The 14,651-nt window shown below is 52.3% G+C and overlaps 1 protein-coding gene across 1 annotated transcript in view; it reads left to right on the forward strand.

Moving 5' to 3' along the window:
* The first annotated feature begins 14,057 nt into the window (after nt 1-14,057).
* KCNB1 (potassium voltage-gated channel subfamily B member 1) overlaps nt 14,058-14,651 on the forward strand; it is a 123,758-nt gene continuing 123,164 nt past the window's right edge. The window contains exon 1 of the mRNA XM_068416294.1: nt 14,058-14,624. Within this exon, the coding sequence (XP_068272395.1) occupies nt 14,058-14,624 (567 nt within the window). The remainder of the gene's footprint in view (nt 14,625-14,651) is intronic.

Consider the following 14,651-nt stretch of genomic DNA (forward strand, 5'->3'; position numbering starts at 1 on the left):
AATCTCATCCCTGTTAATGTTGTGTACTTTTCCCCTGATCTGGTCATTGAAAATAGCTAATTTTCCTGAAATTGCCTTTGATTGCTACTAGAGACCAACAAACAGTATGGAAAACTCCAACCAGAGCAGTTTTAAATTTGGCAAAGTTACAAATAACTGGATATGGAATAACTTGGGTGGTCAAGCAGGTATCTTCCAAATGTAGCAATAGAAGGTGGCTCTTCTGAATTGAGTGTTTTATCATTTTAGATTTATTTTCCTCCTGTTGAACTCTTCTGAATTGGAGTTGAAAGACATCAAGTCACAAATCCAAGGGTTTAACAAGGAAAGATACTGCTTTGGGATGTTACAGCCAGAAAAAGACCTCAGGGTTCAATATGAATTGAAAGGGCTTGCCTTCCATCAGGTGGTCATAGTCTCCCTCTTCTCTGTATGTTTGTCAAGAATTGTTACTGTGCTGCTTTTTAACCCAACTAATGTATTGACTAGTCCATTGGGATGAAGAACTGGTAGAAAAAATGGCACTAAAAAAATACCATTGCTATACATCAGCTTTGTAGCCCTGAGACTGCAGTTGATGCCGAGTGTCTGAGGGTGCCTGGGAGGCTCCAGCATGCTGTACAGTCATTCTGAGTAACTAAACACTGGATACACTCAAAGAGAACTGCATCCTGGAGGCATATTTCAAGGGAAAATATAACTGTCAGAATCTATAGGATGTAACTTGCAATTAAGTTTGCACATTCATCCATTTTCTTGCAAATCCTTGGGTAGATGGGAACTAAATATAGCTAATGGACTCACGAGTTCAAGTACACTCAATGCTTTTGTTTCTACAGAGTGAGCCCCAGGGTCCGGGCAGAGGGTTGATGCTCCTTGACGGCAACACAACGAGTGAGAACTGGAGGGAAGATGCTGTGGAGTGACTCAGCATCACGACTGTACATATGAAGTGCATTAGTGCAATATTTAGCCACTGGAGTAATGTCCTGTCGGAGTTTAGGCTCCCAACCCAAGCAGCGGTAGCCCAGAAGACCTGCACACAGCACGGCTGGGCAGAAGATGCTCAGATGGGTGTTTAAAAGTTTCTGCTGTGTTTGTATTGGCATTTCCCAAGGGCCGGAGCTGCTGTGGCTGGCTCAGAGCAGCTATGGTGCCTTCTCACAGCACCAAGGAGCTGCTGCCCTGTGCAGCTTTCCCCTGACAGGCCATTTATGTTTGAAGTAGGGAAGAGGAGGAGGCAGCTGATTTTATGACCCTTTATTCCAGACCTGGGCAGACCTATTTCTCTCTGAGAGCCGAGCAGGACTTTCCAGTGCCTTTGATAAGCCTGGTGGTACCTAGCGCGAAGGCACTGGGTGACTAGTGTTTGCTTTACCTGTAACTGCTGATATTTATATGTGCCTTCCTGCAAGGCACTGGCTGGAAAGTACATCTCCTCCCAGGCTGCAGCTTTCCAGCTGCTCAGTGCCAAGACAGACTCCTGCTCTTTTGGGGGTGCTCCTTCAGGGTCTGGAAAGACTGCATTTAAACCTGGAAACTGTGAGCAGGCCAACAGTTTTGCTTGTATCTACAAAGTCACCCCCCCCTTAAATGTGCTTTAGTCCATATTAGGGCTGGAGCATCACATTTCTCCTGATCAAGCAGACGGTTGGGAGACTCAGTCTCAGGTTGCTCTGCAAAGACTTGTAAAGCAAAACTACTGAAGTTCCTGGGATGGTTCCCCAGACATTGCTGCTTGTTTGTGCTTGTTTATATCCTAATTAATCTTTTTCCACAGGGAAGCCCTTGTTTTAGTCAATTTCTTGCAAAATTGAACCAGTCTTTCTTGGCTTACTCAATTAAAATCCATGAAGATGGATGTTTTAAGAACAGATATTTTGAGACCCGCTGTTCACGTTGTTGATTCTGACTTTACAGCAAGAAGACGGGTGCACATCCTCTCTGCAGGCACGTCGGTACAAGGCAAAGCCAGGCTCTTCGGTAGGCAAGAAAGAGACACCGAGGGACAATGTCTCTGCTGTCACACGCTCAGCGGTCTGGGACTGCCAGGGTGAGTCGTACCTGTGCAACGTTACTTCAGGTCTTTGTGTGTCTGCAGCAGGACACGCTCCTAACTTAAAGGACCCACTGATGGGTCTTTCTACAGGGACCCACCAGTGGCCAATGTCATATCAGCAGCCATAGAGAAGAGGTGGAGAAGAGCTGCTAGCACCCAGCCTGGGGAAGCAGAACAGCTGAGCTGTCCTCAAGTTATTGTTACGGAAGCTCCAAGCAAATCTAGTTTTTATTGCAGAATAAAATACTTACATTTATTACCCAGAAGGAACTATGCAAGCTCAAATATTGTGCCATTTACGATGCATCTTTATTGCATTCCCTGGTCTGCAGTGTTCCTGGGGGCTATTAGCTGCTTTAACTGGAGAAGCAACTGCTGGGACTCTGGGCATTTGCTCTTGGAGGTGGCATGTTCCCTGCAGCCCCCCAGCCTCTGGGATTCACTCAGCTCACACCAGCCCCTGAACTGCTGCCATCTATCCCCCTTCCTCCTTTTCTTTGAGAGCAGGGTTCAGGAGAGCAAAGGCCAAGGTAAGAAGGGATCGTGCAGCCACACGTGGCACCCCAAAAGACAGTTCATGTTTTACCAGCGCTTTTTCTGCAGGAAGAAGAAGAATACCCATGCAGGACAAATAGCTTTGGGCTAGGAATAAATCGTAGCTGCTTTATGGAGCTTAAGATCTATTGGAATGATACTTATGTTGCCCTTGGTAATCAGAAGAGCTGAACTGCTGCTTGGCTTCCCCAAGCCCCCTCTGTGCAGCCCTTCCCAGATCAAAGGGACTGATCTGGTCAAGGCAGGCAGAGATCACCCGCACGCACGCTGGGCTTGAGGAGGAGGCTTTGATGTGTTGCTGAGCAGAGGTATTAAGTTAACCTCCTCTATTGATTTTGGTGGAGAACCACCTTCACTTTTTAAGTGCAGGAGAAAATGAGACTGTCTGAAGAGCAGCCATCTGTAAGACGGCCAAGCGAGTGCTGGGACGGGCTCGGTTCACTCACCTCTGGTTTTCCAGTGCAAGACTGTGGTTGACCTTTGTGAACATGCCAGAAAATAGAGACAGGGTGAGGGAGTTGAAGAAAACCAGAGAGAACATCTCCACAAGCCTTATGTCCCCCCAGCAGGCAGGAGGTGTGTGAGGGGTGGAGAAACTCCCCTGTATTTCCAGTAAGTGAGCAGTGGCCTTCAAGCAGCGACAGCACGTGCAGAGGACCTGCTCTGCGTTGGGATCGAAGGGAAGAGGGGAGGTGGACAGTCCCTGGCATCAGCTGCCGGGGTAGGGGATGTCCATGCTTCCAGCTGTGGTGACCCCCAAGGTGGAGGTGTGAGGGGCCACCCCTCGGCTGCCTCACACAGCCCCAGGGGCCAGTGGGTGCCCGGGACTATGGCTGGGTGCTCTGCCATGTGCCGCATCCCGTCGGGAGCGGGGAGGTAGGCTGAAAATGCAGGCTAAGCTTGAATTTGAAAGGCGGTCAAAGGATTTTGGAGAACAATTGTGAAATACTGAAATGGCTGCTCGCTCTTCAAACATGATGGTGGGTGAGAAGTTTGGGAGTTTGCTGGGATTTCCTGATTTACTGGGGCGTGACTGCCTGAACTGAGGGCTTTTAAATTTTGCATTATGTTAGCTGGGTTGTTAATATTTAATGTATGGAAACAGACAACGGTAGGTAGCTGACAACTCTCTTAAAATAAAAATCTGTATTATGATAATACTGAGGAATCTTTGCTGTTGTTACTACTTTGGTTATTGGAATGGCAGAATATAAATGCTAGGAGCTGGCGGGGGGGGAACTTTGCTGTGCCAGGGACCATGTGAATGGGGGAGTCAGAAACTTGCAGTCTGAAAGACAGAGAGGACATGGGGACAGGAGTGACGCTGGTGCAGAAGTCCTCCTTAGCATGGCAGGTTTGTTCCCAGTTAGTGAAGGCTGTGACCATGTCAAGTCCTCATGTCCCATCACTGCACTTAAACCAAACCTCCGTGATGTGACTCTCAGGGCTGGGGACTCACAGGCCTGGGCTGGGCTGAGTGCCCCTGCCCCGTGGGTACGACATCCTCTGCAGGGCACCCGTGACCTTCCTGCTGCTGCACGGAGCAGGAAAGCTTCCCAAGTTCAGGGTCATGTTGCTGCTTTTTAACCTGGGGCCTTTTCTCCCCTTCCCTTTGGACCCTCATCCTTACCAGCCAGCAGAGATCTGAGGAGCAGGTGGGTGGGAGCACCCAGGTCTGCTGCTCCCTGAAGGCACTCGCTACCTGCAAAGCCACAGGAGTTCAGCCACACCGTGTCTTTTCATCTGCTTAAAACCAGGTGACAATAATTTCTGTCTTCCACAGTGGATCTGGGTTCTGCTGAATCCTCCCCCAGAGCTGGCAGGAGCACGGGCAGGGGTTTCAAAGCCTCCCTGCCAGATCCTCTGCCCTTTCCACGGAAGCAGCTTAATGTGCTTCACAAAAGCCATGTTGCAACTGCTTTTTGCAGAAAATAAAACGTTCACCAGAACTCTTAATTCTGTGTTATCACGAGGAGTTTGGACAGCAAAACGCTTTTTAGAGCACTCCAATGCTGGGAGTTCAGAGATGATAGCAAATCTCCCTTTCTAAGCCGCTGACCTTTTTAGATGTTTAGTCACAGTGGAAATGAGTCTCAACAGGGCAGGGACGGTTGGGTCAGACGTTGCAGTAAAGCTTTTGATGCAAGGCTGTTGGGAATTTGGGTGTCTAAGTCTAAAGCAGTTGGGGCAGGAGGTGGATTTGAGCCTCTTTCTGCTGAAGGACTTGAGCAGGCGTCTCTGCTGTCTGGACAAGTGCTCATTGCTGGGGTGTTTCTAAGAAATTAAAACTCTGCTTTTCTCCCACCTTTTCCAGCTGCACCTTTGAAAAACAAAGTGACCAGTAAGCAATGCACGGCAAGATGCAGCACACAAAACTGCCTTTAGGAGAGGGTCTCAGGCTGCAAATCCCAAGGGGAAGGAGAAATGTCCCTGGCACCCTCAGAGAGAGGCCATCCAAGCATCCAAACAACATGACCTTAAGATGGCTTCCAGTTTTCCTCCTGGTCAGCTCCAGATAACTCCTTGCTCCATTGCCAGCTCTTCCTGGTCCTGCTCTACTGCCCTGTGCTCCCACAGGCACTGTACAACAGCCGGGTGTCAAAATCAGGCCCTGCAGCACCCTCCGAGCTGGGCACTGCAGCAATACCCGCTCTGCTCTCAGCACCCTCCGCTCCTGCCGAGATCAAGGAAGCAGAGCTGCACTTTCTGTAGGTTATTGCAGTGTTTTCATTTTGCACCATTACATCCAATTTGTTCTTTTTGGTTAGCTGGTGCTGGGTATTACTTCCCTGCAGAACTTGTGCGTACAGTGAAAAGGGCATGTTTAGAAGAGCCTATTAAAATTCATGGGGAGTGGTGCTGTCCCATGTGAAGAAGTTTAATCTGAGACAGCCTTCAAGAACGGCTTATTGCAGCCTTCTGCATCACCCAGAAACACTTTGGGGAAAAACAGGGAAGGAGAACAGAGTGTTAGATAAGCTGCTTTAAAATGATCTTCATAATCCTGCAAATTAAAATATATTTTATTAAAGACAAGTTACAGATACAAAATTACCCAAGAAAGGCTGGAAGTGACCTTTCTCAGAGACAGTTGATGCTACTCCTGCAGCTGTGACTGGATGTCAATGAAATCAAAGCTCTCCCCCCTCCAAGGAGCCTGCCCCGCTGGTGGCACAGAACACCCAGCCTTTCCTACAGGACCTGCTTGCAGGGGAGCTGGGCTCCCTTGGTACTAGAAATAACATTAAATAGTTGCTTGAAATTAGATTTGACACCCCCCCGCCATGTCACTTCTCAGCCATTGGCATGAGGCTTCCTGACCCCAAAGCAGCTCCAGCTTTTACTGTTGTTGAATGGCACAAAGGAGGGGAGAAGGAAGAGTGTGTTTACTCAAGGCTTAGGGCAATTGAGATCAGGGAGTGGCCAAGAAGAGCTGGGTTCATGCCAGTTTTTCAAATCCTGCCTATTTTCTGCCAGTTCCTCATAAAAGATGAGCAACAAAAAGCTTAAACTGTTGGGTACCCCCATCAGCCTTATTCTCACTGAGACGTGTGACTCTCATAAAAGCTTTTGCTACTGATGGCAGGAACCTCTGACAAACGTGCTCCCTGTTAGCAGCAATAACAGGGACAAGGCAAACAATCTTGGTAGGAATCACTAAAGGACATCTCTTAAGATTTAAAGTACATTTAACTGCTCATTCATCTCCCGCTCCACGCAGCTTTTAGCAGGTTACTTTAATCCTTCTCAGTCTCAATTTCCCTGAGCCTGAAAGGGGATATTATGGTACTTTCCTCCCAGGAACCATCTGAAATTGCTCTCTGACTGCAGAGTCCTTTTAGGATCCACATATGCAAGAGCAGAGCAATTCTGACTCTCATTATCCTGAGAAAACTCGCCATGCTTCAGGATGATCAAGGGATGGCATTTTTCCAGCATTAGACCCTGAAGTAGGTTTTATCTGTTGGCTGGGTTAGGTGTTTGCTTTGCCTTGAAGGCTGAGCCCTCAGGTTGTGTTTGTTAAAGAGGAGCTGGGCAAGACAAGTCAGGCATGGGTGGCTGCAGGGACAGGAGTGAATCCTAGCAGGAACACACTTCAGGTCACAGCTACCTGTTGCCACCTCCCCACATCAAGGAACCATGTTCCCGAGCTCAGGTGGAAGCTGTTTAGGGAGGGGACCTGACTTCTCTGCTGTGAGGACGCTGTGAGCAGCCACATCCTGGAGTGCCCTTCAGAGCCCCGGCTCCTCCGCATCATCACTTGTGTTTGCTTCAACCGCGTGGGGAAGGTGCTGCTGGGGACTGGAACGGGGCAGCTCTTTAGCAGACCCAACTGCTAGCTATACTGCTGGGAGTCTTGCTACCAAAAGCCTTTCCTGAAACAGTTGAGCCAGCATATTCTCTGTTAGGAGAGGGTCAGACTTCCTCCAACCCCAGGAGGGAAACATCACCCATTGCCTTTGAATCAGAGAGACTTGTGTGTAATGCGCAGGGCTGGTTGCAAACATGTCAGGGTCAATGGTATTTATCTAATTCCTGTTAACATCCCTATTTATGTCTTCTGTTCCGAGCTGGGGCTTCACCTTGCTGCCTGCCTCAGCAGCTGCTCCACCACATCTGCAGCCCCTCGCCTGGCTGTGCAAGGGGGTTTTCCCACATGCAAGCTCCCAAAGGGATCCCAGCCTTGGGGGGAGCTTAGGGAGGGCAGGCACGGCCTCCTGCCTGTGAATTCCTGGGAATAATACTGCATCTAGGTCCTGGACCCTGGCTCTCCCAAAAGACTGCCCTGTCTGCCTGTAGTCAGCATGGGGCTGGTGTACCACAGCCACCCGAAAAGTGTGAATGGCTGCAGGGCCATTTGCAGTCCTCAGCAGCTGGGTGGAAAGCAGCCCGGATGGACGGGCACTTGGTCACCCCTGCGAAAGAGAGGTCACATCTCCACCACTGCAAAGACTGGCCAACCCCTCTGGCTCTCCTGACTGATGGTGAGGTGACTAATGTGAACCTCCAGCCCTTCAGGGGCTAATAAATCTGCAGTTGCTGAATAACATAGCAGGTCCAATTGCTTTACAGAACTCGGTGCTCAAAGCCAAATGTCAGATAACACATTATAGGCAGCTGTTTTTACCTTGGTGCCAGCCCTGCCTGAACAGCACAAGCCGGGAGGATGAAATGTCCCCCCCAGAGTCCCACTGCCACCAGTCCCTCCCTCCTGGGCAGGACAGGAACCTGGGGCCCCAAGGACTTGGCCTATGGTATTGATAGGTAGGAGAAAATTACTTTCTTAGGTCATTTCACAGATTCCCTAGCATGCGAGTGACAGGAAGAAATTGCCCCACTGGCAGCTTTTTATTCCTCAACCAGCAGAAAAGTTTGTGTATTTTTTCTCCCTGAAGTAATTGTATTTGATCTCAAACCCAGTGTGAACAAGACAGATGGAGCCAGGAGGTGATGTTTTACATTCACCTTTGGGAACAGCGTGGTGCTTCCACAGCTCTCAGTCCCCCAGACTCAGCCTCATCAAGACGAGAGGAAAGGTGGGTCTGATGGAGCCATCCCTGGGCAGAGGAGCCGTGAGGTGTGTGCTTGTGGTCAGTGAGCACCAAAAGGAGACTTAATAGATGCGCGGGAGGAAATGCACATCCTGGGAAGGGCGGAAAGCTGGAGCCAAGGGGGATGGCTCTGAATGTGCTTTGTGGGAACCTGAACCAGAAACTTCTCTGATAAGCAATTTGCACTGGCGTGTTTCCTGCCCTCTTCCCGAAGGCAAAAGGAGCCCAAGGCTGACTAAGCAGCACGAGCCGTTCGCAGAGCGGTGCCAGGCAGGCGGTGATGCAGCTTGGTCTGCCCCTCCTCGAGGAGGCAGGAGGGAGGGAAGCCTGCCTGCAACGGCGGGGGGGACTTTGGGCACTCCTGGGACTTCAAAATGCATCTGAAAAGTTTAGGTAAGCTGAAAACTTCAGCTTTTTGCAGGACAGGGTCCCCATGGGGCTGCTGTCCTCCCAAACACGAGAGAGGGCTGCCCTCACCTGTTGTTCCCATAGCTGAGACAGTCTTCAGAGACTTTGCCCTCTGCCAAGGGGCATTTGCTCTCTGGTCCCTGGTCCCTGCTGAGACCTCTCTGCCCTTCCTCCCTTCAACTCCCACTTTTGCAGATATGCAGTCCAGCAGCTCAGCCCTCCCAGATCCTTCAGTGCTTCTCTGAGGACCCAGAGAGCACGGCAGAGGTCAGGCCCCGCTGTCTGGACAACGAGCTGTTATGGACTTATAAATATAAACAGTTTGGGAAAGGCTCCCTTTTACCATGGTGAGAGGAGGAGCTGGGCTGGCAGAGGGCAAGGTGGAGCCTGCTGGGGATACTGGCCATGGGCCAGAAAAGCCGTGGCTACCAAGGCTTCCCCCTTGCATGCCTGCTCCCCTGCGGCAGCGTAGGTTGGCAGCTACAGCTGAACTCCTCCGAAGGCCGCTTTCAGCAAGGGAGGATGTGATGAGGGAGCCCAGCTGCTGCTGACGTTGCCATCCAGGCTCTGCCTGGGTTTTTCGAGGAGAGCCTTGTCTCTTTAAGGTTCGTTTTTGGATTGTATTTTGCTGTCTGCTTCCAGTATTTTGCCCTGGTATTCCAGTATTTCCACGCTCCTGGGCTCTCGGTAGCACAAACCACTCTGCACTATGTATCTCAGTTCTTTTTGCACTTTCCAACACTTGTTACAGACCTCTGCCAAGAAACCTGATAATTTTTTTTCCCATTTAAGGGAAAGGATTTTGGACTATAAAAGAAAATTTCCATTGTACCTAAAGTGTTTCTAGGCCGGAAAGAAAATCCCTGGAGACCAAGGGAATCCTTAAAGGGACATAATAGGAAACACTCTGTAATGGAGACAGCTTATTGTGTATGACTGTCTGTCCCACTCATGAGGACAAGTACAAGGCCCTTGGGCCACAAGAACAATACGGGTTATTGTTACATCTTATAGCTCATTTTAGAATATGAAACCCAGTGTCCCCTCAGTACCAGGAACCAGCCAAAACTCTTGGGCCACGAAAGCTGCTGTGCCCATCTCTGCTGGAAACCCATTGTTCCACATACCATTGCTGTGACGGGGCAGAGCGCTTGTTTACAGGCGAGGAGCCTTCCTTTTCTCACAGCCCTTTGTTTTTCTGTGACGAGTAAAATGATGTAAATCAGCCTCCCCTCTTGCTTCATAGGATGGACAGGAAGATGCCAGGCTGTTGCATCGGTGTGGGTGTTTGTGAAGATGCGATACTTTTCCTTATGCAGGCAGAGGAGTCACTGCAGATCAGCAGAGGGATATTTCCTCATTCAGGCTCAGCCTATTTCCCTGTCATGTTGTAGCTCAGCAAACACTGTCTTACAGACCTTTTCTGCCTGGCCGGTGAAATCCAGATATGTATACACCACTGACTGCAAGGCCAGGGGAAGGTATATTTGTCATACTCTGCACATTTCCTCTAAAGTACTTGAGGTTTAAGGTGCTTCCTTGTCAATGACTGCTGTAATACCTGGAAAGGAACAGGGTTTGCCACGGACGGCATTCAAGCATTTGGCTGGCTCCATAGGCTGTGGAAATAACAAACCATAAGTGAAGTTTGCAGAAGCTCAGGGTACAAAAATATCAATTGAAAGGAATATCCAACCCAAGAGTGGGTTAGATAACCTTGGAGAAGAGCGAGCAGGATGCACATTTCTGCATCCTCAGGCCTGTACTGTGCCTTGCTGACAAACCCTCCATTGTGGGACAAGAAATGCTGCAGGGAACGGAAGTCCCAAGGGTGGAAACATCCTCTCCTCTCCCCAGACTCCTGGATCACCCCAGGCACAGCCAGGTCTGCCCTGGGCAGGGCTTGCTCTCACAGCTTCTGTCTATCTGAGAATCCAGTGTGATTTTTCAGTGCTGGCAGGATGGCATGGGTGGAAGGGTGAGCACGGAGCAGTGGAGGAGTCTGTGCTTCCATGCTGCCCCTTCCTGTGCCCCCTCCATGGCTGGTTCTCCGCTCTCTTGGCAGAACACAAGAATGACATTGGCAGGGTAGCAAGAGTGATGCAGGAAGATACAAATGCCCTGCTGATAAACCCGAGTTGTGTCTCTCTCAGTGATTTAACTGCATTGAATCTGATGCATCCCCCTGCATTAGGCTACTTGTCATTTCCTCTCCCACCACCCTCTTCCCGCAGATGAGCAGCCTGCATTTGTCACAAGGGGAGATAATGTGCCCTGGATGCCAGTGCTAGCAAACAAATAACTTGCTCTCCTACAGCACCTGCCAGCTGGAAGTTTCAAAGCACTTTGTAATCATTAACAGATTTAGCTTCCCAGCCCTGATCAAGGATTTTTATCTCTGTTGTAAGAGGAGAAGAGTCTGGAGGTGAAATGATGAGAAAGTAAGAGGAGAACTGAAGTGCTCTGGATACTGCTTGTAGGTTTTCATGGGGTGGGGGGAGCTAGTGCAGCAGAGGGTCACTGGGCTGAGATTAAGCTTGTCAGCAGGTTTTATTCCCAATTCTTCCTTCCACCTCCCCTTTGGGTGATCTTGTTTTTCTATATCTTAATTTCCCCATCTGCGAAAGGAAGGTTGTGACACACTTCTCCTTGTAAGAAATTTTGAAGTATACAGATGATACATAGTTGTGGGAGATACTGGAGAAAAAGGCCTGGCCACACAAACACTGTTTGGGATTTCAGAAAGTCATCTCTAAGAAAGACGTTGGACGTTCAAACACCAAAGATAGTAGCATAACACTGACATTGTGTACACCGGGCAATGGGAGTCAGGTGGGAGAGAGGTATAGAAAACGGGGGAAAGCAGCACTGAGAGTCTTTTTGCCTAGTTAATCACACAAAATAAGACACAGGGGTTCCTATTTTAGAAACCTTGTGGTAGGAATTGTCACTAGAGTCCAAGAGCCACGGTCAATCAATGCAAGAGGAGAAAGTGCTAACGAGCACAGCTGTGTACCTCTGGTACACCAGCCTAAGCAGGTGAACTGCATTAAGTGGTCCTAATGTACCTGTTAAATGGTGCTAGTGGAGTTCCAGGCTCCTGATGAGGTCCATTTACCCTGTCAGGTGTGAAGGAGGAAGGGAAGGAGGACAATTTGGCAGAAGGATACTTTGAACACAGTGCTGTTACCTGGCAAGTTACCCTTTTCTCCGTTTCTGCTGTGTTTTTAGGTTAGTAAATGCTCCTTTTTATTATATTTATATAATTAGAATTAGTAGCAGAGATCCACTGTTTTTCCTCCCATCTGTATCTGCAAATATAGGCAGCCACCCTGAAAACAATCTCTTTCCTTCGATGAGGGGCTGCCAGGGAGAGGATGAGGGCCCAGTTCCCTCCTCTCACAGAGTGATGCTCGGCCTCATTGAGCTCAGATGCTCATGGCTCAGCAAGCAGGGCCTGGGAAGCAATACGGGCCCTGCTGGGCTTATCAAAGCTGTCTTCTCTGCTCATCATTTTTCTTCTGGCACCAATCCCTGCTCCTATTTTCACGGGTGATACCACCAGGAGCTGGAGGACGGTGGGAATAGCCCCATGCTCCTAAGGAGGGATGCTGCGGCTCTCCCCCCGGTGCTGGGTCTGTTCCAGGCGCCTCCCCCGCTGTGAATCAGCCGTGGGGCGGCGGGGCCCGGCCAGGAAAGTGTTAACCTTCCCTGCAATGCTGCATCCCAGCTCACGGTGGAGCTGCCTTCCTCTCGTCCACCCCCAACTTCCAATTCACTCCAAACAACTCCGGGACAGAATTGCAGGGGAAAAGCTGGAGGTTCAGACTAGACTTGTTGATCTCCGTTCCCAGGCAGCAGAAGGAAGTACCGGAGCTTCCCTTTGTGTCTGCGCGGAGAGAGGGCTGGGGGGGAGGCGGGGGCAGATGCGGCTTCGGCGGTGACTGGAGGCAGGAGTGAGGAGCCGCAGCCGAGGGAAGGCCTTGGAAAGCTTCCTGCCGAGGGATCCGATTTACCTCGTTTCCCTTCCCCCTCCCCTCGGGCTCCGTGGACAGCCGGGAGCGCGGCCGCCATCCCTCCGCCTTCAGGCTGCCCGTGGGGGGATGCGAGCGGGGCCGCCCCTGCTGCCCGCCCCGCCGCAGGATGTAGCCGCCCTCGGCCCCGCACAGCCCCGCACCGCCTCGCTGGGAGCCCGCAGGAGGAGGTAGGTGCGGGCCGGGCTCCGGCCGAGGGAGGAGAGCCTTTCCCCGTGTGCTGCGGTGGCCGGGGAGCAGCCCCGGCGGCGGCCTGGAGGCAGCGGTGGTGGTTCGTTTTCGGGGCTGGGGGAAACCTGGATGGGCGGGGAGAGGGGCCGAGCCCCCGGAGCTCTGCCGGCTGGGCATGGAAGAGCCATTCCTTTCTGCGCCGGGGTTTCTCTTCATGCCATCTTGTGTAAGCAACAGTGCTCAGGGCTGTCATAACCCACCCGGCTTTGCAAGGAAGGCTCGGGGTTTTTCCTTATGCCGATTTTCGTTGATTTCCCTGTTATGCAGAGGTCGGCGTGGGGGGTGGGTGTGTGTGGTGAGGGGCCGTCCCTGGGCAGCCCAGAGAGGTAGAGTGCGTCGTTAGAGCGACTGGAAATAGCCTCTTTTCCCTTCTCCAGCTCTTTCCTCGGGGACATTTGCAAGGCTGGAGTTATAAAAAGCCTCCACGCCTCCCTGCAGCCTCCACGGCTGTGCAGGGTGGGGGGCACCGCCGGCGCAGAGGAGGGGGGTTGCCTCGGATGGGTCATAGGGACACCCGGGGTCCGCGGTCCGGCTGGGCCCCTCTGCAGCCTCCACGGCGGGGCCGGGCGGCAGCGGTGGGGCCGGGTGCTCGGGGAACGGCGGTGGCGGGGCCGGTGCGCTCCTGACCGGCCGCTCCGGAATGGGGGACGATGTGCCAGAGCACCCCTGGCTAGCGGCCCGGCGCCTTTTGGGGCGCGGTGCTCGGGGGAGCCCTGTGCGCTCCCCGGTCAGTCAGCAGTTCCCAGCCCTGTACTAGCAGAGGCTCACGGGGCCGTGCCCAGCCTCCACAGCTCCCCCGGCCGGGGTGTGCGGGCAGCCCTCCCGGGGAGAGGAGCGGGGGGACACCCGTCCGCCGCCCGGGGGAGCTCGGCGGCAGCGCCCGGGCCGACACGTGGGAGCGGGCGGCCTTCAGCACGGCGGGCGCGGACAGCGCCTGCCCCTGGCCGCCCGCCTGGCCGGCGGAGCGCGGTTCAGCACCGCCCGAGCGGACAGCGCCGCCGCCGCCCCCTCAGCAGATTAGCGGGGCCGGGCGCTCCCCCGCGCGCGGATAAGGCCGCGGCGAGGCAGCCGCGGGCGCGGAGGTCAGCGGGCGGGGACCCATGGTTGGCCTCTCTTGCAGCTCTGGGGCATGGAGGGGAAGGAGAGGTGAGGAGAGCCGGCCCCCGCACGCCCTGCCCCACGCCGCACCTTGGAGTGTCCAGCTGAGGGGGACCAGCGATGCCTCTGGGGATGAATAAGCATGGATCTCGCTCTACTACCTCTTTGCCTCCGGACCCCACGGAGATCGTCAGGAGCAAGGCCTGCTCCCGAAGGGTCAAGCTCAACGTGGGGGGGCTGGCCCACGAGGTTCTCTGGCGGACCTTGGACAGGTTGCCGCGGACCAGGCTGGGTAAGCTCAGAGACTGCAACACACACGACTCCCTCATGGAGATCTGTGATGACTACAACCTGGAGGAGAATGAGTACTTCTTCGACAGGCATCCTGGGGCATTCACCTCAATCTTGAACTTCTACCGTACTGGCAAGCTGCACATGATGGAGGAGATGTGCGCCTTGTCCTTCAGCCAGGAGCTGGACTACTGGGGGGTGGATGAGATCTACCTGGAGTCCTGCTGCCAGGCCCGCTACCACCAGAAGAAGGAGCAGATGAACGAGGAGCTGAAGAGAGAAGCTGAGACACTGAGGGAAAGGGAAGGGGAGGAATTTGATAACACTTGCTGTGCTGACAAAAGGAAAAAACTCTGGGACCTCCTGGAGAAGCCCAACTCCTCCGTAGCGGCCAAGGTAAGATCTCCACATTTCTTTTGAAGT

The sequence above is a fragment of the Nyctibius grandis genome, chromosome 19, assembly GCF_013368605.1.
Source record: "Nyctibius grandis isolate bNycGra1 chromosome 19, bNycGra1.pri, whole genome shotgun sequence".
NCBI lineage: Eukaryota > Metazoa > Chordata > Aves > Nyctibiiformes > Nyctibiidae > Nyctibius > Nyctibius grandis.